Below are 22,402 nucleotides of genomic sequence, written 5' to 3' on the forward strand. Positions count from 1 at the left end.
GTTATTAATTTTTAGACTATGTTCTCTGGGAATAAAATCTAAATATGTATCTATGAGTGGATGGATGTTTGTCTTTTAATAGGTTAAACTATTATCAACATTATATCCCTTCATACATGATTTTTTTTTTTTAGTTTTTTGTTAAAGAAAAAATTATGTTTTTTACTGGTTAATAACACCTCTTTGAGTCTTGATCGGTTAGGTCAAAAGCATTGTTTTTTTTTTTTTTTTTAATCAAGAATTTGTCATTTTTCTGTCGTATATTTTGTAGTATACAACATGTGTGTAGTTAGGATCATTTCATAATCCTAAATAGGCCAAAGAGTATACCCCTATTGTCTTAGAATTGCATTTGTTTATGGTCATTTATGTTTTTTTAGTCAAAAATACTTCAAGGATATATGTCATGTGTATATATAATCTACTATGATGAATAAATCATGAAGCCCTTGACTTAAGGCAAATGCTCCCCCTGATACTTTCAATGACATACTCATCCCCACCCAATACCGAATTTTGCGAACCAAACAACCCCTTATGCTATTTTTTTTTTTTTTAATAAAATATCGTTTCTTGCATTTGCGAATTACATTCGAAGGACCCAAAAGTAAAGAGAGTTGTTAGTGGACATTTTAGAAAAGGTTCAAATTAAACTATCTCCTCTCCACTTCCTCCTGAACTTCACCACCTGTATAGATATAAGATATAAGATATTACATATCTGGCACTAACACTAATACTGACACTGACACTGACTAAAGAAAAATATCTAGAGACATTCTTACTCTGGAGATATACAGCCAGGTTGGCTTGGGCATCTGCTTCAGAGTTGTACTCCTGCCAATATTTTTTTTTTAAAAAAAAGTGAAATGTATTTGCATATTATTAAATAAAGATATATGATAAAAATATGTACCCTTTCAACATGACAAATCTGGAAAGATAAAAACTTCTCCTTCAACTCCTTTGCCACTTTACACAACTCAGTCATGTTCTGTGTTTTCGTCTTCCACACCCCATTAACCTGTTTTCTTAAAAAAAATTAACATATTGTTTTTGAAAATATATAAATTTATAATTAAAAAAAAAAAAAATACCTGCATACAAACAAGTTTAGAGTCTCCTTGCACACGAATATGTCTAAACCCTCTCTCCAGAGCATACCTTAACCCTAAAATCACAGCTCGATATTCAGCCACATTGTTGGTTGCAACACCTAAACCCTCACGCAGACGATAAACCTACAAATTTCAAATTTTTGAATATTCTGAACATTTGATTTTGCAATATAAGGGTAAAACAGTCATTTTATCTACTTGAGAACTTGAGATGGTTTACTTAGTTCTAAAAAAGAAACAGACTTTAAGCTATGTTTGGCGGACTAGCTGCTAAAAGATGATATTTGGTAAAAGTAGTTGAAATACGTGAAATGACATAAAAGGGCGCGTAGAAGATTTGTTTTTTTATAACTAATAAGGGGTATATTTGGAAGAATGTGAGAAAAGTTCAATATTTATATACCAGACTTCCGTCTACTGCACGGATGACAGCACCAGCACCTGCAGGTCCAGGGTTATTTTTGGCTGCACCATCAAACTCAAGAATACAGGAGCACTAAGAACATAAAGATTAAAGACAGTTTTAGTTGATTATTAAAGATTATTATATAATGGAAATGAAGAACATGAAGACTCAACTCAATGGTGTGAAAACTTACACAATAAGCAGAAACTGGTAAAGCTTCTATAAAGCTTTCTGTTTCGGGTAACTTTCTTTGAGGAGCTTCTGATAATGAAGTTGATCCAACAACATCTTTCTGTGTAAAAAAAACACAAATCATAAAATTTAGACAGGAAAGAAGTTTATGATGCAATACAAACAAATTGCAACATTACCTTCATTCTCTTCTCTATAGGTGTCTTGCTGTTAGCTTTAATGGAAGCTGGTTGCTGAAACATGATGAACTCATGAACATTACAAAAATAAAGATATAAAGATATCAAGATTCAGATGAATGAAGAATGAAGAAGTCTAACCTGAAATGGACAGGGAATAAGTTGTCCAAAAAGGTCACCTTGGACATTAGAAACACCAACGGAATAGATTGCATTATTGAGTCCATGTGAGGAGAGGAATTTTTCAGCAACATTAGACAATCGATAGCCTTTGAAAACATCAACATCTGGACCACAAAGCTGGATGATTGTTCAAAGATTAGGGTAAGTCACTTACATTGTGTATGAGGTGAAAAAAATGAAGATTAGCAGAAGTAACTGGATGAATACTGGAATTCGAAAGAAGATGAAGATGAAATCAAAACAAGTTTACCAGAGACTGGCAATCATTCAAACTCCTGTACACGCCAACAATGTCGCCTTTCCTCACAACGTAAAACGCGTCCTTCTCGTCCTCCATTAATGATTGTGGAGAATCAAAATTTTGCCCTAGTTATAACCCCAAACACTAAATCTCACCTGAAATCATCATTGAAAAGTGAAATAGTAAAGCCAATTTACGGATTGATAGTGCAGGAAAAATCAGAAACAGCAATCTGCAGTTCTGTACCCTAATCATTCCCCTTTTATCTATTACCAAATAAGCGATGTGTCGTATTACAATAGTTCAAAGATATCGAATACATAGTTGTTACTGAAGATCAACAAAACATATATACCTTTTAAATCCACTGAATTGCATGAAGCGAAGTAAACAGTCAATCCAAAGAAGAACTCGACAATGACGGAAAATGTTGCACGATTCCTGAATAGGTACTGGGCTTATTGGCGCGAAAAATATCGAAGTAGTCGACGACTTCATGTCTTCATCCATGGCAGACATTTATGGCCCAGCCCAAAGTCCTAGCGTCAGTATTAGGACCAGAACCGGCTCTTGGACCGGCCCACATGGTACAACACGTTGAAGTAGGGTGGACCGGTCTAATAGAAATTGGTAGACTGTAGATTGTACTTGCTTATCGGATCTGGATCTAGCTTCCGGTTTGGGTTTTTCAGTTTTTTACTAATAAACTGGCACAACTTTAAGTGCTACAAGTCCTACCAAAGTTAGTTTATCTATTGCTTTAAAATAAATATCCATTGAATCGGGCACAGACCTGGACTGGACCTACCCGGTTTTGTATCCAGACCCATTAAGCATGATTTAAAGAACTGATGATCAGACCTACTACTAGTCCTGGTCAAGATCAAAGTCGGGTTCCTGGCTGGTTCGATCTAACTGTCCAAATGTTCACCTTATTATAATTGTGTGTAATCAAATATATCATATAAGGTTTTTTTTTGACAAAATTGCAAAAATGGTCCCTGTGGTTGGCAAATTTCTGCAGTTTTGGTCCAAAACAATACCTTGGTGCATTACTGGTCCAATTTTGGATCTTTTTATTGTTTTTGGTCCCTACACACTTAAAAAGACAGTTATGCCCTTACAATTTATATTTTTCATTTTCTTTAATTCCAGAAATACATAGATTGATTTAATTTATATTTTCATTTGTAATTTCTCTCTTAACAAAAGAAACACACACAATAAAAAGATCGAGTTCTTGAAGGTGGTTGAGTTGACTGTATTTGACTGGGATTCGATCAGAAAACGAGTTATTGTTCAGATACAAAATGATCAAACTGTTTGCAAATCTTGTAGTTCTGGTAAATCACCAGAAAACGTATTTTTGCTCAAGCTTAAACTGGTCAAAGTTGATAACAAGTCAACACCTTTATCAGTTAATTCATTTGCTTCTTCTCCCCCAACACAACACCCACAAAAACCAATCAACATCACCACCACCAGTGTTAGAAAACTTCGTCAAAATTTGACACACGTCGATTAACTAGACTCCGCTGGTGGTGGATCCATCTTTCCTTCCCCATCTCTATACAGAAGGCTATAGATGAAGGAGGCAAGTCTTGTTTTTCGAGAAGTTGCAGCTTCGGCAAGAACTAACCGATAATCTTTTATCATCTTTCTCTCGCATTTAGGTGAAACAAAAGAAATTGGATGTTGAAGTCGTCCCTAATTCAACCAGTGAGAACAAAAAAGCAAACCATAGTCAATTAAATTGAATGTTGAGTTGCTGGGATTTCAATTTTAAAACCAACAAAACACATTTATGGAAGAAATCAAAAATGATTTTGAAATCTAGCAAAATACAATCATTGCATTCCTAGGATTTTAATTTTATAACCAGCATACCATATTTTTCATTTTGAAACCCAACAAATTGAGGGCAGAGTAGGCAATGAACCCATTTGAAGAAAACGAAAGGGGTTTTGTAGACTAAATTCTTCAGCATATTTCTCAACTAAAACCTCATTCTCTCCCCTGTTCTTCCTCCATCTCTCCCCTCCGCATCAAAAGACAAAACCTCTGCCTCGCCTACCTGTTACATCACATCACATCATAAAATACTCCACCACCCCCAAAATCACCGCCACCATCTTCGTTGGATACAAACTCCTCGATCACTGGTTGTATCAAGGTGGCGCCAATGTGGATACCTACGAATCTTGGAATATGATTAGGGTTGAAGCAGCATCCGTTTTTTTCTCAGGAAATCGATGGTGGAGCTATAAAATTGATGAAGATAAAGAAGAACAAAGGAAGGATTCTCTAAGTTGCTGATCGATTGAATGCCAAAAGGTAGCAAATGGGAGGGGCGTATGGTGGTTTGGGTTTTTCAGGGAAACGATTGAAAGGGAAGTACCCAACAACCACGCTCTTTGCAGAGAGAGAGAAAGAGAGAGAGAGAGAGAGAGAGAGAGAGAGAGAGAGAGAGAGAGAGGGAGGGAGGGTAAAGGTGAGTAGGAGGGGTGGGGTAGGTGTTATTTTTTTCTTTTAATAATAATATATTGAAAAAGAAATAAATAAACGAAATATAAGGGTATATCCGTCTTTTTAAGTTGGGTGTGGACCAAAACCACACAAAAATGTCAATCATAGGGACCAAAATCACATATGGTATTCAAAATTGGACAAGTGGTGCACCAACATTTCATTTTGGACCAAAAGTACATAAATTTGCCAACCACAGGGACCATTTTTGCAATTTTGTCTTTTTTTTTCTTCATTTTTACTTACAATTCAATACCATAAATAACAATATGTTTTTATTTATTTTTTATTATAATATTGTAATAATTAATATTAATTTTGTTTTCTATATAAGCTTTTATCAATCTTTATTTTACTTCGTTTGTATTTATTTTTGTAACTCTATATATATTGTCAAACCCATCTTGTATTATACGTATAATATATTTTTATTACTATAAATTTATAAATTATATTATCATAAAATTATAAAAATAACATGTTACATTATATCAGTTTTTTTTTTTTTTTTTTTTTTTTATAATTTAAGTTGCATATATTAAGCTTTATTTTTATGAACAATAGAAAATGCACATCCCGATTCATGGGGATGCAGACAAGGTTTTGCTTACAAGCTTACAAGGATTGTTTAAAAACACACACATGAATCATTTTCACAATTCATTCTTTACTTAGGGACAAAAACTCACATTTTAAATTTTGTTATAAGAAAAAGTGGCGGATTTAGGGGGTTCCGGGTGGCACTGGCAACCCCTAAATTTTCTGGTCGCAGTGGAAAAAATTTCGAAATTTTTAAAATTTTTTATTTTTTTATACTATCGTGCAACCCCTAATCTTTCCGTGCAACTCCTACTATGAAATCTTGTGTCTGCCCCTGATAAGAAATGAGCATTTATGTAATTTTTTAAACATATGCATCATTCATGTAAATATAATTTTGCACAAGGACCTATATATAGATTACAAGGACCGTTCTTTTAATTTATTTTCTACGTAAGGATCAAACATGTTAAACATGCAAATATGCGAAGATACAAAATGTAAATAGATGAAAAATATCAATGTTTAAAATTGAGGAGGTGAAAATAATATTTTACACAGTATGAGATGAAAAGTGACATTCGACAAAGTAAGTGGTGGAAAGTACAAACCTACGAAAGTTTAGAGATCAAATCTATTATGTAGCTAAAGTCTAAAATAAAAAAGTTTATGGGTAACTTTTAAGATTATTTGTTGACAAAATCTAAAATATAAAAATTTTAGGGCAAAATTGTAAAACTCTAAAACTATGGATTGTGGAGTGAGAAATCAAGTGAAAAGTAATATATAGAAGTGAGTTGTATATGCTTTAGGTCATTTTATAAAATTGTACCAACTAAACATGACATGGTATATTAATACAATCTTAGTTTTCTAATGATAAAAATAAATTCGTTATAATTTTTATAATCACAAAAATAATAAAAGTTAGCTATGAATAAAAAATATCTTCTAATAAAAGATCTGGTTTGGTTGGATTAACTTCAATAATAATCTTTTAAATCAAAATAAATAGTATTACTATACATACAAAGTAATACCAAAATGGCATGAGATTGAAGAAGTATGGAGTGAGAAATCAAGTGAAAAATAGTATATAGAAGTGAGTTGGATATGCTTTAGGTCATTTTAATAAAATTGTACCAACTAAACATAACATGGCATATTAATACAATCTTAGTTTTCTAATGATAAAAATAAATTCTTTATAATTTTTATAACCACAAAAATAATAAAAATTGGCTATGAATAAAAAATATCTTCTAATAAAAGATCTAGTTTGGTTGGATTAAGTATGTAATACTTCAATAATAAGAAGCAAAACCATATTTAGAGAGTGTTTGGATAGGGAAAAAAAGGGAGCTTATGACTTCATTCAGTGACCCTGCGATCGCACTCTAAACGATCAGAATAATCTAAAGCTTGAAAATAAGTTTTGTACTTTATTAATTTCTCAGTCCCTCTAGTCGGGTGGGCGTCGGTCGGTCTTTCGACCAGATCCCCCTAAAAACCGTAGGTGCAGGTCTCCCCGCATGCGACTCACGCCATTCGAGGTGGCCCAGCCCATCATTCATTCTAAAATAATGTAGCTTATTGTTTATCCCTACCGCTATAAGTTAAGTTTAAGTATTTGGATATAAAACATTAAAAATCAGTTTATTGCAGCGGGAATAAATTAAATAAAAGAAATTTAAAAAGCATTCCCCCCCTCCCCCCGTGTGTAGCTTATTGCTTATTTTTAATACAAACACTTTGCAAAAGCTGTTTTCTCTCACCGCTAATAAGCTATAAATCCAAACACCCTCTTAAGCAACAAAATTTTACCAATTTAACCATTTGGTCATGAAATTAAAAAAAATAAAAAAAAATAAATAAATAATAAAAATGAGACACCCAGCGAACAAACGATTTCTTTTTTTATTACACCATTATGACCTGCGATAACTCATAAAACTCCTATTCCACATAAACAAATTCCGGATGTTTAGGAAGCCAAAAATCGAAAGTAGCAAATACAATAACTCGATAATCAACTAAAACGTTTGTAAAAAAATACCACACAATTTAAATACATGGAATACAAAAATCAAAAATCTAAACAAACAAGTTTAGAGGAGAGTATTATATATTTTCTCATGAAAGAAGTAAAACATTTCATTGCGTGTGCCTATTTTTGCAAAACCATTTTTGTTATTTGATACAGTTCTACAAATAATACATATAAATCTCACGTAATTCAAGATGATTTCTATCGATTCTTGAACATCAAATATGTGGAATAACAAAACAAGAACATATGAACATGACACGTGGCATCAGTGATAATTGTTTGCTGGCACAAGCTTTAGTAATTTGGCAAGATCATATGCTTTGAATTCTTTCCCATAACATAACCCTAAATCAAGAGGTGTTTTCCCATTCTGAAAAAAAAATGAATATATTAAATTATTATTTTATATAACGATCCATTTTTTTTATATTTCTTGCAATTTGTTATAAAATTTTTACTAACCTCAGTTCTTCTAGTCTTGTCTGCACCATTCACAAGCAAAACTTTTGCTATGTCTCTGTTTCTACTTTGCATTGCAACATGCAATGGGGTCCACCCTTCCTATAAAACAATAAGATTGAATTAAATTTTAACAAAAAGTAAGAAATAAATAAAAGAATCAAATATTTATATTATTACGTTATCAGCAACGTTCACGTCAACTTTGCATTTGATGAGCAACTTAACCGTTTGCATGGCACTCACTTGAACTGCATAATGAAGTGGAGTAGCACCACTCTATCACAAGGGTATTTTAGTAATTTTTTGAAGAAGAAATAAAAGAAATGAATAATGATATGGAAAATGGAGGTTGAAGGAGAAGGGTGGGTCCCACCAGATCTTGAACATGAGGACTTGCACCTTTTCTTAAAAGATGACTAATCACAGCCTCTTTTTTCCCTAAAACTGCTTTGTGAAGAGCAGTTTGTCCTTCCTGCTTTGCATTAAACGGATTAAAATACAAGAAATAGCAATGTACTTTCGGTTTGACTAATTGACTTTGACCCATATGATTTTTAGATAAGTTGTTTTAAATTTCACTAATTGGATCCATTAAATATAAAAAAAAAAAAAATACCTTATCAACTGCATCAATCTCAAATCCATTTTCTAAAAGGTTATCCATGAACTTTATCTGCCCTGATAAGGCCAATGTATGCAAAGGGTTCCACTTTTCCTGAGTTACAAAATCTCAAAAAAAAAAAAAAAATCAAATTCGGTGCTTAAAAGCCAATAAAAAAACAAACATTTTTTTTTTATAGTCAGAATGCATATTATGATTTTAAAACACACCGTTGATATTTTGTCCAAATTAGGAGATTCATTTTGTTGCAAGATTGCTCTTTCTTCAGGTGACAGAAGTTGTTCAACCTCTGCAATCATAAAAACAAATTTTCCACTTTCAGCTTATAGAACACGATTTAAACCATAAAAAAAAAAACAAAGGGGTATAATAATATCATGATAAACCTCTTTTTAAATCTTCCTCTATCTGGCTTGTGGACAAACTTTCCATATTAATTTGGGTTTCTGAAGCATCCTTTTCTTCCTCCCAATCACTTTCAAAGTCAAGATTGTTCTCTTCAATGTCATCTTCTTCATCAGTTTCACTATCACTACTAACAGGATCTTCCCAGTTTCCTAAGTGGGTAGTGGAAGAAGTTCGGTGTGGATTGATTGCACAAAATTTAGGGTAAAATTGTCCCCTAATTGCAGGAAACCTAGATGTTTTTTCTATAAGGATAGGGTGAGTAATCATTTGAATGAAATTGATACTGGTGCAGTTACATGGAATTGGAGTAATAGTAACAACAGAAGAATGGAAGGGAAGATGTATTGAAGAGTGTGTTGTTGAGCATGATAATACCACCATTTTTATTGAGGTCAATCTGCATGGAAAGGTAGATGTTATATCAGAGAAGAAGGAACCTATGGAAACAAAGAGAACATCTCTTTTGGACATTACATCGAACACCTGGCGCTCATAGGAAGATAAAGCTACACATTGAATTACAAGTCCAACCAGCTAATTCTACATTCAACTTACCTCAAGAGTAATCTTGTAAACACACAATCAACCCCAAATAACAAACTTATGAACCCAGACGACATACCTTGAGGAGCTAGAAATGTCTACTCTTGGTTAATCACCGGTTCTCACCACAATTGTTCAAAACTGATTTTTTTTCCCCAAAAATTCGCTATTGAATCCTGTATACTCTCGCCATTAGCGTTCTGTGGAAGATATAAGTGGAAGCCTTGAACCAATGATTCCTCAATTTTAAACTCCTATCCGATATTCCGATTATTGCAGGTATTCATATGAACAGTGAAACGAGAAATCAAGCAGTTTTTGTTCGTATTTGAAGATATAGCTGAAATGTAGAAATGTATAGTCTATAAAGAACTAATTAGGAATTATGGGCTCTGTAGTGTAGTCTATAAAGAGACGTATCTCGAGGACAAACGTAAGCTATCCTAGGGAAGTTGGGCCAGATGAATGTTGAATAAAATGTTCAAATCATCAAATCTGTTTCGGATCAAAACAGAATTTCTGTCGGTTGGTCCAGATGGCCCGACGCTTTTTATCAACTTTTTTAGAACTTAATTTGTAAATTATTAGTGTGCTGTATATTATTATTATAACAAATATGGATACGTATAACTTTTATTTTTTAGAAAATCATTCCTACACAATAATATCAATTATATGGGTCATATAAGATGTGAGCTAAATCGTTTTGGGTTGGGTTATGATATTTCAGACTAACTGTTTATAAGATACATTTAGATGTGGGATTGAACTTAAAAGTGTTCCAAACTCCCATTTTACGTTCCCAAAACTTTTTTCCATGCATATGTGTTTGTTAAGCTTTGGAGATGTTTATATTTACCACAACATATACACTTTGTCATTAGCTAAAAATGAGTTTACCAAACCATATCCACGAAGACAGGTATGTCAATTTCCATGTTTGCTTTTACAATCTTGAAAAAACAATTTTAAAACAGTTATGATGTCAAGGAGTTGAGTTGAGCCTTGACGTTAATCGAGCCACTCATTTAAATTTATAAAAGTTCGAGCTTGTTAAGAGTCTAGAGGCTCAATCTCGATCTTAAGCTTGGCTCGTGAAACATATATCTGAAGCTCGACATCGGCTCATTAATGCTCGTTTATTCGTGAAGCTCATTAAAGACCCCGTTCAACTAGTTATTTTTTCATATTTTTTTTAATATATAAGTAATAAATAATAATATATATATATAATAAAAATTATATTATACAAAAGCTCGTTTAAACTCACGAGTTTAAATGAGGCGTCACATGCATGATCGGGTTTTATTCTAGGCTTTGGCTTGTTAAGGCCTGACTCTTTTCGAGCTTTTAATGAGATGAGCTCAAGTAGCCAGTACTAATTCAACTTGTTTACATCCCTACAAACCGTTACCTATATCAAAAAAGACAACTCTTACTGTTTTTTTTTTTCTTTTCTTTTTTGTGGATATGAGGCAACATTCATTTTTAATACACTACTACTTTTCATGCACTTGCAATTTGGTTAATGTAGTTGTGATTAATGGTCCAATAATTTGTAAATTCATGCATTTGTAAATTACATACTACTAGTGTACCACCCTAATAGGCCCAAGAGCCGAACAATTAGCTCCTCAACTTATGTCAAACGCCAAGACAAGCGGTGACACCTCATAAGCCAAAGCAAGGAAGAAAACACCAAATGTATGGAACCAAAGTAATGCAAGAGTGCCAAAAGCGTTCCACCTAATTCCCTCAAAAGGATTGTGCGCCTCCCACAATCACCTGTAAAAAGTATATACGACAAAGGCACAAATTAGTAAAATGTAACAATAAATTTCCCCTTCATCAACGTTAGAAATACTTCCTCCATTCGAGACAACTATCATTCTCTAAAAACTCCTTATATCATTCCTTAATACTCTGTTGGGAATATCACTAACCTGAACATCGAAGTATAATCCTAGTACACCACCCATATTACTACTACTGTTGCAGTCTTTCCATTGTGATCAACATGTATTTGAGCTTCCACCTCAACTAGGAAGACGCAAGATCTCTATCCATCCATCATTAATTCTCTTTCTCCAAGACCGAGTTACGTCATTGGTGTCATCCACTACAATAATCACTACGATCACGGAACATAGATGACAGGTAGAAGGGTGAATCCAATTTAAATCACATCTATTAAAAATGAGCTTTTAAGGGTACTCCAACAATCAATCTTATATGATTAACATTGTAACGACCAAAAACCAATGATAAAAATTTTCGTTTTAAAAGCCATTAGTTTCATACATCAGATGTCTCAAAGTATTCCACAATACAAAATGTCAAAATCAATAAAGTACAAATAATCATAAGCATGAAATCATAAGGGGGATGTCATGCCATTACGCTGGGCCCTTCCCTCTTGTACCGGAAGTACCTGAAACTATAAACATAAACTGTACGTATAAAGTTTAGTGAGTTCCCCAAAGTACCACATATCAAACATACAGTTGGGCCCAACCTTAGGGTATATTCCAACCCAATATACAATCATGGGTCCAGTTTTGGGGTTTATTTCAACCCGATCATATAATAATGGGCCCAACCTTGGGGTTTATCTCAACCCAATCATACAAACATGCAAGAGTAATAAAGACAACTAACATCCTATATACACAATTCAATGGGCCGACATTGGTGCATTCGAACCACAAGCATAGTGAGAAGACTTACCTCAAACTGAAGATAACCGAATCACACACGTGCTTGTTGCTACAAGGGATCCTCACACTGAACACATCCAAAACCCACTCTAATTAATAATTAGGGTAATAACCCATAATCAAGGCCCAAATCATATATCTCTTACTGAGGGTAAAAGACCATTCTACCATTTTCCAAAATAGACTCAACTAAGCATGGGCCAAGGCCCAAAATGCACTTATAAGAGTACACCATGCATACTCCCCCATTATGTCCTGCATACTGGGTTACCATAGACAAGGAAACGAGAAAAACTCGTTATGCCATGCGTACTCATAGGTTACGCCTTGCATAATCCTCTATTGTCCAAAACCACTTTAAGCTCTTAATACTTAAAGACTATACGTCCAACTTATAGATCTTAATCTTAGGAAGGTCTTAAATGATAAATTCGACAAATTTAAGCTTTTGCATGGGCTAATAGAGCCCAAATCCAAACCCTAAGTCCATAATACTCTTTAATAACCTCAAACTCTTCCATGAGTGAGAAATAGCAACAAAGACTTCATTTTTATGACACAAGTTCCTTAAAACACAACATAAAGTGACAAACTTGAGCACTAGAGTATCTTTTACTCACAAGAACCAAACCATGGGACCAAAAGTTATGCAAAACTAAACCCTAGCATAGATCTAAACCATAGAACCATAAAGGTATAAGAGTTATGCCTACAGAAGTTAGCAGATGAAAAGAAAACTCTGGATCTACAAGCTCAAAGCCAACCAATCAGCAATAATGAACTCCTTCTTCTTCCGCAATACACCAAGAACAATCTAAAGGTCCAAAATAAGCTCTTAAGGGTTAGGGTTTTGCAATGATAGAATGAGAGAGTGGGGGCTAAAGGTAAGCAAGGTCTCAAGGGCTTAAGGTGCTTTAAATAGGGTCTAAACCCTAAAAATTAGGTCTTGGGATCTACGTACTCAAAGGAGTCCATGACACCCTTTAATGAACTACGCCTGACATACCCATAGGTTACCCCCCGCGTAAGGACCAAAAATAAAGTTTTTTAAACTTAAGCCATAACTGAAAATACTTGGAAACACGGATGTTACAAACATTCGTAACACCTTCGTTGCTCACTTTTCCAAACATCGAAACAACACCAATTACTCAAACCATAACTACAACAACTAACCTCAAAACATTGTTTAAACATCAATTATACTAATGTCAACATAATGGTCAATAGAAGAACTAACACCATTACCCTATAAGTAAAGGTCATTATGGACACCTTATTTGATTATTAGAGTTTCCTGGCCAAGTATTTAGCAAGAAAACCAACATACCACACCTCAAAAAATACGATGGTATAAAGATACAGATGTTATGCATAAACTAACCAAGTGCACATGTAGTCTTTAAAGCTCAACCGAAGATTTTGGTGTATACACTTTTGAATCACAGTATAAGGCTCAATTTGGGCTAGTTTAAAAGCCTAGAAACCGAGAGCATCCACAATTAAGATTAACTAAACATGAGAATTTGTTGGCTACTTTTGCATTCCCCTTTAAGGAAACAATTGTCCAATCCAATAACTCTTCCACAATCCCTACTCCACCCATATTTGATTGCCTTGAAATACATATAAACCCTATGAAGTTATGTGCATACATTCGGATTGACAATAATACCCATTTTGGTTGTACTCTTGGGGTCAGATCTGATGATCTCGTGTGCATAGTCCCATATATATATATATATATATATATATATATATATATATATATATATATATATATATATATATATATATATATATATATAATGTTCTATCAGCTTCCCATTTATAATTTCCAATGCTTTCTTTTTTCCCTATAGAATTTTTCTTTTGACACTACACATATAAACTTCATATTTCGACTTTCTAACTTTCATTCTTAGCTTGACACTCAACTTTTTAAGGAAGTATTTGGCAATTCAATTCGGATTCACCAATGTAGCATGCCTAAACCCACTAATCAAGGTATAGTTTTCATCAAGTCCCTTAATATGAAAAGTATTTACTTTATTTATCCACGAAGGCCACAGTTTAAAGGGATGAATTGTAAACAAAAAAGTTGCACCTTGTGCACCAAGGCAAAGAAACAAAACTAAATGAAACAGAAAAAAGAAACAAGTTGCTTGCTAACAAAGTTAACTAAATAGAAGCACCGGAAATTACATTAACAAAACAAACGACTACAACTATTTATACTAATTAAGATAGTATCATACTCAAACTCTAAATGTAAAAGATGAACTAAGTAAAATAGAAACCTTATCAAACTCTAAAATAATCAAACAAAACTTAAATATATAACTTTCCTAAAATGCCCCTACATTCATAAATCCGATTAACCCAACAATCAACCCTTAATCGGATTGGTCATATCACTCTTTATATACAATGTTTAATCACTTTTTCGAACCTCAACCATTCCCGGACACCCGACGACCACCTCGGTTGCGTCTAAAGTCTTCTCTCAGTTCATTTCATTGTTGACAACACATGTAACATATACCATGGCATCCCATTGGACACGTTCATTACCATCTAGACTTTTCCCAGATTCACGACCTCACCCCAACTAGATCCAAAGTCATCCAATTTGAACTTCCACTGCCATAATGTTCACACCGTGTTGTTTTTCCAATCTCTTCCTTTGTTCTGATTACCGTTCTTCAAGGAGGTAACTCCACCGACGAAGAAAACAAAGCCACCCGCTTCACTGTTTTTTTTCAATCTGCCAAACGAACTGAATCCAAAGCTACCTGCTTTTACGGATCCTTCCTTCCCGCTTTTCACGCACCTACGTCGGTATCCCCCTATCACGAACAAACCGATCAAGAACTTTATGCCTTCTGATTTCAACCAATCAACGTCTTATTCTTATTTTTTTGACAACCCCGACCTAATCAAACTTGTTCTAATAGCACTTTTCCACCGAACTACAAGACAAGGTCACAACCACCTTTATCGTCTTCCGTCACCAGCAAAATGAACTAAATCAAAGTCACCCACTTTGACGTCTTCTCATCCGTTTATTTCGCACCTCCGGTTAGTCTCACTCTACCTTAGAACAAGCTTGATCAAGAAAAATTAGGGCTGTTGTTGAGATGCTTCAACTCGCACTCAAAAACAATCCACACCCCCTTAAACCGAACCCAGTTTCCCGTTGTATCTGTCCCACAACGAAAGGCTAGAGTTTTCTTGAAACCGACTCTTAAACCGGCACCGTCTTCACCTCGCTCTGATACCAAGTGTAAACAAAAAAGTTGCACCTTGTGCACCAAGGCAAAGAAACAAAACTAAATGAAACAGAAAAAAGAAACAAGTTGCTTGCTAACAAAGGTAAACTAAATAGAAGCACCGGAAATTACATTAACAAAACAAGCGACTACAACTATTTATACTAATTAAGATAGTATCCTACTCAAACTTTAAATGTAAAAGATGAACCAAGTAAAATAGAAACCTTATCAAACTCTAAAACAATCAAACAAAACTTAAATAGATAACTTTCCTAAAATGCCTCTGCACTCATAAAATCCGATTAACCCAACATGACTTTTATCTTTCTTGTCAAAATTTATCACATTTGGCTTGAAGTCTTTGAATTGAGGATTTTGCCACCTTAAGTGGATAACAATTGGCAATTGCATGATTTGTGAGATAGAAACACAATTCCTCTTTATTAGCATAACTTTTATTCTCTATGTGGTTCCATGATGGTTCTTGTAAACCAAACTAAGTACCACCTTGAATTGTATCATCATCTATTTCCCTTTCATTATAAAAAATGTCATCATCTTTAATTGTTTCATAAGCAACAATTTCTTTTTCCTTTTTAACAGGGACATGGCACAAGTCATAAAGAAATATATCATGGAAAATCTTCAACTATTGAGAACCTGTTTGTTCATCTGAATCATTGTCGGCTAATTCTTCATCAACCATAAATGTTTCATCCTCTCAGTCACTCAATGTTTGTTCTTACCACTTTCACTCTACAAAATCAGTTGTACTTGTTATATATAAACAAAATTCAAATACGGGTCCACCTAAAAAGGATCGAACCATACACCAACTAAGTCAACACAAACATACTAGGAGTCAATTTCTGATACGAGTCAAGTAATGATAAATGCACCTTTCATCCATGGGCATTTCATTTGACGGTATTAGTTCCTCTATTGGATTTTCATCCGACAATGTTGGCTTCTCATTACAACGTTCATTTGAATCTTGAATCTACTATAAGTAATAAAGAAACCCTTTATAGATTTAGGTATTAAATAAGATGATCATCCACGATGGAGGGTTTTGAGAAGAGTTAAAATGAACAGGCTGATTTGGCAAAGAAGTTATTGACATTCGCTGACTTGGCAGGACCTAAGGAGATATAGATGGTTACCATGAGTTAACCGATTTGGTGGGTATTGCAACAAATTGAAAAATAAGTGTCTTATATGCAACACAAATAAACACATTGTCAAAATTGCAAAAAAAAAAAAAAAAGAGAGAGAGAGAGAGAGAGACTTTTTGTGCAATTTACCCTTTATTAGATTACAAAATTTAGAATAAACCACCCGATTAACAATTAATTCTTTCCGATGGTAAATCTAGAACAAAATATCACATGGTTCCCAAATTAATTGGAAAAATCGATCAAACACCACCGATTAAATTTTTTTTAAAACTAACTGAAATATAACTAAAAAACTGAACGATTTAATGAAAAACTAATTGATTGTTAAAGCATTAATATCTTATTGTTATTGTTTAATAAAAAACTATATATTATATTTAATCCTATATATTTAGCAGCACAATTGACTATTCTTTTTAAAATGGTTTTTAAGATATTTTTTTAAAAAACAAATTCAAGCTAGACCCTTTATTTTTTAAAGATAGTTCCTAATTTTTGTGGTATATATATTATAAATGAAATTAAAATTTTAGATAGGTCCTAAGACATAACTTCTTCCTATAGACCCCAATTCTTTCAACCCAAAAAGACAACTATTGTTCTTAGAAACTTTGTTTTAGATAGGCCCCAATTCTTGGAAATTTTAGATAGGTCCTAAAACATAACTTCTTTCAAAACTTTGTTTAAGTTATGTTTTAGGATCTATCTAAAATTTTAATTTCATTTATAATATATATACCACAAAAATTAGGAACTATCTTTAAATTTGTTCCGACTACTCTCGTTCCTTAAAGCTCTCCGACATCAATTTATTATAACTTAGGTTTCGTTTGGCAAATTACCTGTAAAACTAGCTTTTACTTAGTAAGTTAATTGATAAAGTAATAGTGTTTGATAAAATGTAGCTGATAAATTAAATGGAAAACGTACTAGAACATATAGGGGTATATTTCGAAAAGTTGTGTGAAACAGATATAGAGCGTGTTTGGTACGGAACTTTTTGAAGCGTTTGGGAGCTTTTGATAAAACGCTCTAATTTAAACAAAAAGCTTCGTTTGGCAGTACGAGCGTTTAGCTTTTAGTTTTAACAAAACGTTCCGATTCTAAAAACTACTTCATGTAGCGTTTACCAAAACGCTCATGAGCTTTTGAAATCAATTATCATAATTACCCTTAAAAATATATTTATATATTTATTTATTTTTAATCAATTATCATTTTATGTAATTTTATATATATTTCAAAAGCTTTCAGCAACTTTTGCCAAACATTCATATAACAAATAAAGACTACAGCTTCTTTCTACCAGCTACACGCTACCAGCTAACCGCTTCCAGCTAACAGCTACTTTTACCAAACAAGCCCATAAAGGAATATTCGAAAAACTTGTGAAAAAAGTCCAATAAGATGATCAAGAAGCTACTCAAACAATCACCTTGCAACAAGCTTAACTTATAGGCCAAACAATCAGAATTAGAATACGATATTTAGTTTATTAAATTATAGTAATAGTTTCAAAACAAACGAATCTTTATATAACGATCGCCTCCTGTAAGTATCAACTCCTATTAACTAAACAACGATCGAAGAATTAATAAAACTTGTGTGTGATTAATTATACAATAACCCAAACAAAAAAAAAAAAAAAAAAAAAAACCCAACTCCGATATATCATTCATTCTATATCCAACTGGACACTCTCCTTATGTACCAACGCTCGATTCATCTCACCAAACTCTTCCCCAATTTCAATTTCTTCCATTCCTTCAGTTTACCTGTTCCCCAATCAAATCCAACCCTACAGCAAGAAACGACAACCCTTGAAACAACAAGAAATAGAAATGGATTCCATGAGCCGATAAAAGACTTCTTGTAGCAGCAGTAAGCAATAGGAACGCAAGCGCAAGTTCTTTCCTATAAATTCTGTTCTTCTTCTCAACAACAATCGGAATCTCTTGCTCCTTCAATTTCCCAAGCATGTCAAGTCCGGAATCAGACAAACGTCTCTGAATCTTGTCTTCACTGAAGCTTTTCGATTCCCTTTCTGCAAACGCCAGAAGATCTGATTCCGATGATCTCCCTGATTTCTTAGTGACGACCCATTCATATGCACTTCCAAGCTGGAAAAGACCAGAGACCATGGCATTGAATTTGGTTACTGACATTGTGTTCTCAAACAACAAGTATGGCATCAAGAATGGGAATGATTTTGGTGAAGGGAGAATGTTTAAGATTGACATGGTCACGGGTACGTAACATATGACCCAAATTGGTAATTCGGCTTCGGGTATGAACATTGTTAAGGGAAGAATCACACAGAAGAGGGTGAATGAGTAAAAGGGTAGAATTAGTTTTCGTAAAAGGAAGAACAAGAAGATCATGTTTGCCTTTTTCCACTTTGATATCTGCAACAAGATTGAATCTTTAAGGTTAATATTGTTTCTTCAAGTGTTATATATGTGCAATAGAAATGAAAGTAGTATAACATTCTACTTCGACATCTTTCTACTACAATATTGCACTTTTAATTTTTTTTCTTATTAAGGCATTGTACTTCTAAGATCTACTCAATTATAGCATTCTGATTTCCATCTTTTTTCGGAAAATCTACCTAATTATAGCGAGATAATGACATAAAAGCCCTTAAGTTTGATAGAAATATGCGGATTTACCCTTTTGCGGATTTTAGGTTCACTAAAACCGGATATTTGCAACTTATATATATGTTTTTTTTCAATTTCGATGAAACTGCAATGATGTGGTAATTCTTTCATAGTTACAATGTTGTAAACTTGTAATAATATGAAGAAGTGATAAAAAAAAAAAAAAAAAGTCGGAATAAAGATTATAATGAATTAGTAAATGAACCTTGGAAGAAAGGATAGCAGGAAGGCAAAGACGAAAAAGTTGCATAGGACCCGAATGCCATCGATGTTGTTGTTTCTTATAAGCTTCATAAGACTCGGGCAATTCACAAAGAACTTTAACATCATTAAGATAAATAAACTTCCATCCATTCAAATGTGCTCTAACAGCAATATCCATATCTTCAACCGTTGTTCTTTCAAGCCATCCACCCGATTCTTCCAAAGCTTTAATCCTCCAAACACCCGCTGTTCCATTGAATCCAAAGAAGTTGAGAAAGTGTCCATTCACTTGTTGTTCAACTTCAAAATGAAAGCACAAATTGATGTTTTGTAGCCTTGTGAGTAAGTTTTCATCTTTGTTTACAAATGACCACCTTGCTTGAACAAGAGCCAAATCCGGTTTCCCCTAAAATCGCACAAAAAAAAAAAAAATAGATAATGTAAGAAATAGCAACGTATTCATTATAGTGTCTTATCTTCCATTTCTTCATGTTACAATGTACATTTGGTAGATATTTCAAAGCACAATGTCTTGATAACAAGAATGAAAAGTATAAATGTTGTAATAGAAAGAAAGGAGAGTAGGATGTTATTATAAAGAGATAAATGTTATCACCACTTTTTGGAAACAATATGGTTGTTATGGAGTTCATTTGAATCAAAAAAGAACAAATGAACACCATGATCACATGGTGCATTAGTTTTTTTTTTCCCTACACTCACAGAAGACTAGAAAATTTAATAAAATAAAAAATCTTTAAATGTGTGGGTTAATTATCAAAAAAGGAAAAACAAAAAAGTAAAACAGTTGCTAAATATGGAAAGTGTGGATACCCATGATCAATTATTGGTGAGAGATAGTCATGTAGGTTTGTTACCTTAAAATGCGGAACTGTCAGTATAAGGAAATCAGGATTAGGTTGAAAATCTGCATCTAAAATGGCAACAAATTCATAGTTTTTGACATAATCACAAGACATCGCTGAATGAAGATTTCCAGCTTTGTATCCTGTTCTAACGAATCTGTGTCTGTAGATGATGTTTACTCCTTTCTCTTTCCATGAATTCACTTCGTTTCTTATCAAAATCTGTAAAAGTTCGTCGCTTGAATCGTCCAAAACTTGAATCAAAATCCTGTCTTTTGGCCAATCCAATTGGCAAGCAGATGCGATTGATTGTTGATACACCTTCATTACACGAAACCCACAAAATTAATCAGCAAAAAGATCGATAAAAAAAAAACATGGGTTTTTCTTAGATTTGACTGGAAAACCCCAAATTATTCGGTAAAATGGTACCTCTCTTTCATTGCACATGGGGATCTGAACGAGAACCATGGGGAAAGACGAAGGATCTTCAATGTCGTAAGATTGATCATCAATCACTGGCTTGATTTTCTTCAATTTGATCCAAAAACAACCAATCCCAAGTATGAATCTATCGAGCGATTGAATCATGAAAAGCAAAACGCAGAATTTAGACAACATCGTGATGGATGGAGCAAGATAATCAGCTCTGAATGAAATCCAACCCATGTAAGACAAGTGTACAAGTCCCATAGCTTCCGATGGTATAAGTTTCAAATCCCAATTTTGTAAATAAGCAATGATTTCAACAACCAAAGCGACAATAGAAATAGCAAGAAATACTCTTATGAATTTGTACATAATCCTCTCTTTATATTTGACTTCATCTTTGCTTGAATCTGATAAAGCAATGCGCTTTTTAACAGAAACAAAGGTCTTGGAAACCCCCATTGCTAACCATGGAAAGAAAGAGAGGATTCTTTGAGCTTTGAGTAAAAGCAGCCATGAAAACTGTTTCGTGCTTGCTGTTTTTTGCTTTTCAAGAAACACAGATGTTTCTGAATCATCGACTTCTACTAACGAGATGTTGCTTGGTTTGTCTATTGTGACTACCACAGAACTTGGTGCCATTTTCTTGAAGCTAAATCCACAAATCCCAGATGGGATTTTGCGATTTTGCAGACAAAAGATCAAGAATCAAAGAAAGATCAAAAGGGTTTGCAGAGGTACAAGGATTAAGACATCATAGAAGCTTATCTGACGAAAGAAAAAGAATCGGTGAAATCTGGATCTTGAAAGCTTAAAGACGAATGTACAGAAAGATAGAAGGATGCAGAAGTTGACTAGTCAAAATACAAAAATCTTAGAGAGAGAAAAAGAGAGATCGTACTTTGTAGTATGTAAATGGAAGGTTCAAGGAGGCGATTAGAGGCCTGCAAATTTAAATGTGGAAGGATTTGTTTAATTTTTTTTCGATAGACGAGTGAGGAAGATAGTATGAGGGTTTGGTCAACTCTATCTCGGTCTCAATCATGTGCTATGACACAATATATGTAAATCTATGGATGCAATTTATAGCACAGATCGTAATAAATAGTACTAATATATTATTTTATTATATTTTAATTGAGTTCTTTGAATTTTATGGAATATTATCATGGTTATTATTAGTTTTCGGGATTGATTACTTGTAATCTTGGAAATAAAACATATATAGTATGTCTATTTTACATCATAGTCATTTTTATTTTTATTATGTTTTTACCATTACAATGACATGTTATAAATAAACAAAAATAATACATGTTACACAAAGAATATTTGTCTTTGCTTTTTGGACCATTTTCAATATTTACTAAGAGGATTCGACCATTTTCTCATCGGACCATTTTCAATATTTATTAAGAGGTTTCATTATTTTCTCTGGAAATCCCTATGGGGGTTGGGTTTGCCCTGTAAAGGAGTTCGAACCAGGGATGCTCGTTGAAATATACGAATAGGCTTCCGATTAATCATTTGTCTTTTCCAAAAAATATATATTGTGGACCGTTACTAAAACTCTATTGAAATTCATTTCTCATTCCCGATT

The 22,402-nt window shown here is 33.5% G+C and overlaps 3 protein-coding genes across 4 annotated transcripts; all 3 read right to left on the bottom strand.

Annotated features, from left to right (window-relative positions):
- Positions 1–514: 514 nt before the first annotated feature.
- LOC145044141 (uncharacterized) lies at positions 515–2,819 on the bottom strand. Of its 2 annotated transcripts, none has more exons than XM_078992973.1 (10): positions 2,675–2,819; positions 2,329–2,474; positions 2,037–2,195; positions 1,896–1,949; positions 1,718–1,816; positions 1,522–1,614; positions 1,098–1,241; positions 917–1,024; positions 786–837; positions 515–688 (listed from the first exon to the last, which is right to left on the bottom strand). In XM_078992973.1, exons 2-10 carry the CDS (start codon positions 2,413–2,415, stop codon positions 654–656), a joined length of 831 nt encoding a protein of 276 aa, XP_078849099.1. In that variant the 5' UTR covers positions 2,416–2,474; positions 2,675–2,819; the 3' UTR covers positions 515–653. The 2 variants fall into 2 exon arrangements, with proteins under 2 accessions (XP_078849099.1, XP_078849100.1); XM_078992974.1 differs by lacking the exon at positions 2,675–2,819 and adding an exon at positions 2,566–2,668.
- A 4,673-nt stretch (positions 2,820–7,492) lies between these two features.
- On the bottom strand, positions 7,493–9,848 carry EMB506 (Ankyrin repeat family protein). The gene is made up of 8 exons (XM_078992975.1): positions 9,550–9,848; positions 8,906–9,324; positions 8,729–8,808; positions 8,514–8,612; positions 8,271–8,369; positions 8,075–8,173; positions 7,898–7,996; positions 7,493–7,805 (listed from the first exon to the last, which is right to left on the bottom strand). Exons 2-8 carry the CDS (start codon positions 9,306–9,308, stop codon positions 7,701–7,703), a joined length of 984 nt encoding a protein of 327 aa, XP_078849101.1. The 5' UTR covers positions 9,309–9,324; positions 9,550–9,848; the 3' UTR covers positions 7,493–7,700.
- An 8,265-nt stretch (positions 9,849–18,113) lies between these two features.
- LOC145044143 (xyloglucan glycosyltransferase 4-like) lies at positions 18,114–21,860 on the bottom strand. The gene is made up of 4 exons (XM_078992976.1): positions 20,806–21,860; positions 20,386–20,694; positions 19,509–19,913; positions 18,114–19,045 (listed from the first exon to the last, which is right to left on the bottom strand). The coding sequence occupies exons 1-4, from the start codon at positions 21,442–21,444 to the stop codon at positions 18,407–18,409; spliced, it is 1,992 nt and encodes a 663-aa protein (XP_078849102.1). The 5' UTR covers positions 21,445–21,860; the 3' UTR covers positions 18,114–18,406.
- Between the last annotated feature and the right edge of the window lie 542 nt (positions 21,861–22,402).

Source organism: Lactuca saligna, chromosome 4 (genome assembly GCF_052625555.1).
Source record: "Lactuca saligna cultivar CGN05327 chromosome 4, ASM5262555v1, whole genome shotgun sequence".
NCBI lineage: Eukaryota > Viridiplantae > Streptophyta > Magnoliopsida > Asterales > Asteraceae > Lactuca > Lactuca saligna.

Excerpts from the sequence above, each read along its gene's own strand:
- EMB506 (XM_078992975.1), bottom strand. The coding sequence starts at position 9,308 with ATGGTGGTATTATCATGCTCAACAACACACTCTTCAATACATCTTCCC. Across the intron at positions 8,809-8,905 it reads AGAGGAAGATTTAAAAAGAG|AGGTTGAACAACTTCTGTCA; the intron begins GTTTATCATGAT and ends TTATGATTGCAG. Across the intron at positions 8,174-8,270 it reads GTCCTCATGTTCAAGATCTG|AGTGGTGCTACTCCACTTCA; the intron begins GTGGGACCCACC and ends CCCTTGTGATAG.
- LOC145044141 (XM_078992973.1), bottom strand. The coding sequence starts at position 2,415 with ATGGAGGACGAGAAGGACGCGTTTTACGTTGTGAGGAAAGGCGACATT. Across the intron at positions 2,196-2,328 it reads TGAATGATTGCCAGTCTCTG|CTTTGTGGTCCAGATGTTGA; the intron begins GTAAACTTGTTT and ends ACAATCATCCAG. Across the intron at positions 1,950-2,036 it reads TTATTCCCTGTCCATTTCAG|CAACCAGCTTCCATTAAAGC; the intron begins GTTAGACTTCTT and ends ATCATGTTTCAG.
- LOC145044143 (XM_078992976.1), bottom strand. The coding sequence starts at position 21,444 with ATGGCACCAAGTTCTGTGGTAGTCACAATAGACAAACCAAGCAACATC. Across the intron at positions 20,695-20,805 it reads CCATGTGCAATGAAAGAGAG|GTGTATCAACAATCAATCGC; the intron begins GTACCATTTTAC and ends CGTGTAATGAAG. Across the intron at positions 19,046-19,508 it reads CTGCTATCCTTTCTTCCAAG|ATATCAAAGTGGAAAAAGGC; the intron begins GTTCATTTACTA and ends ATCTTGTTGCAG.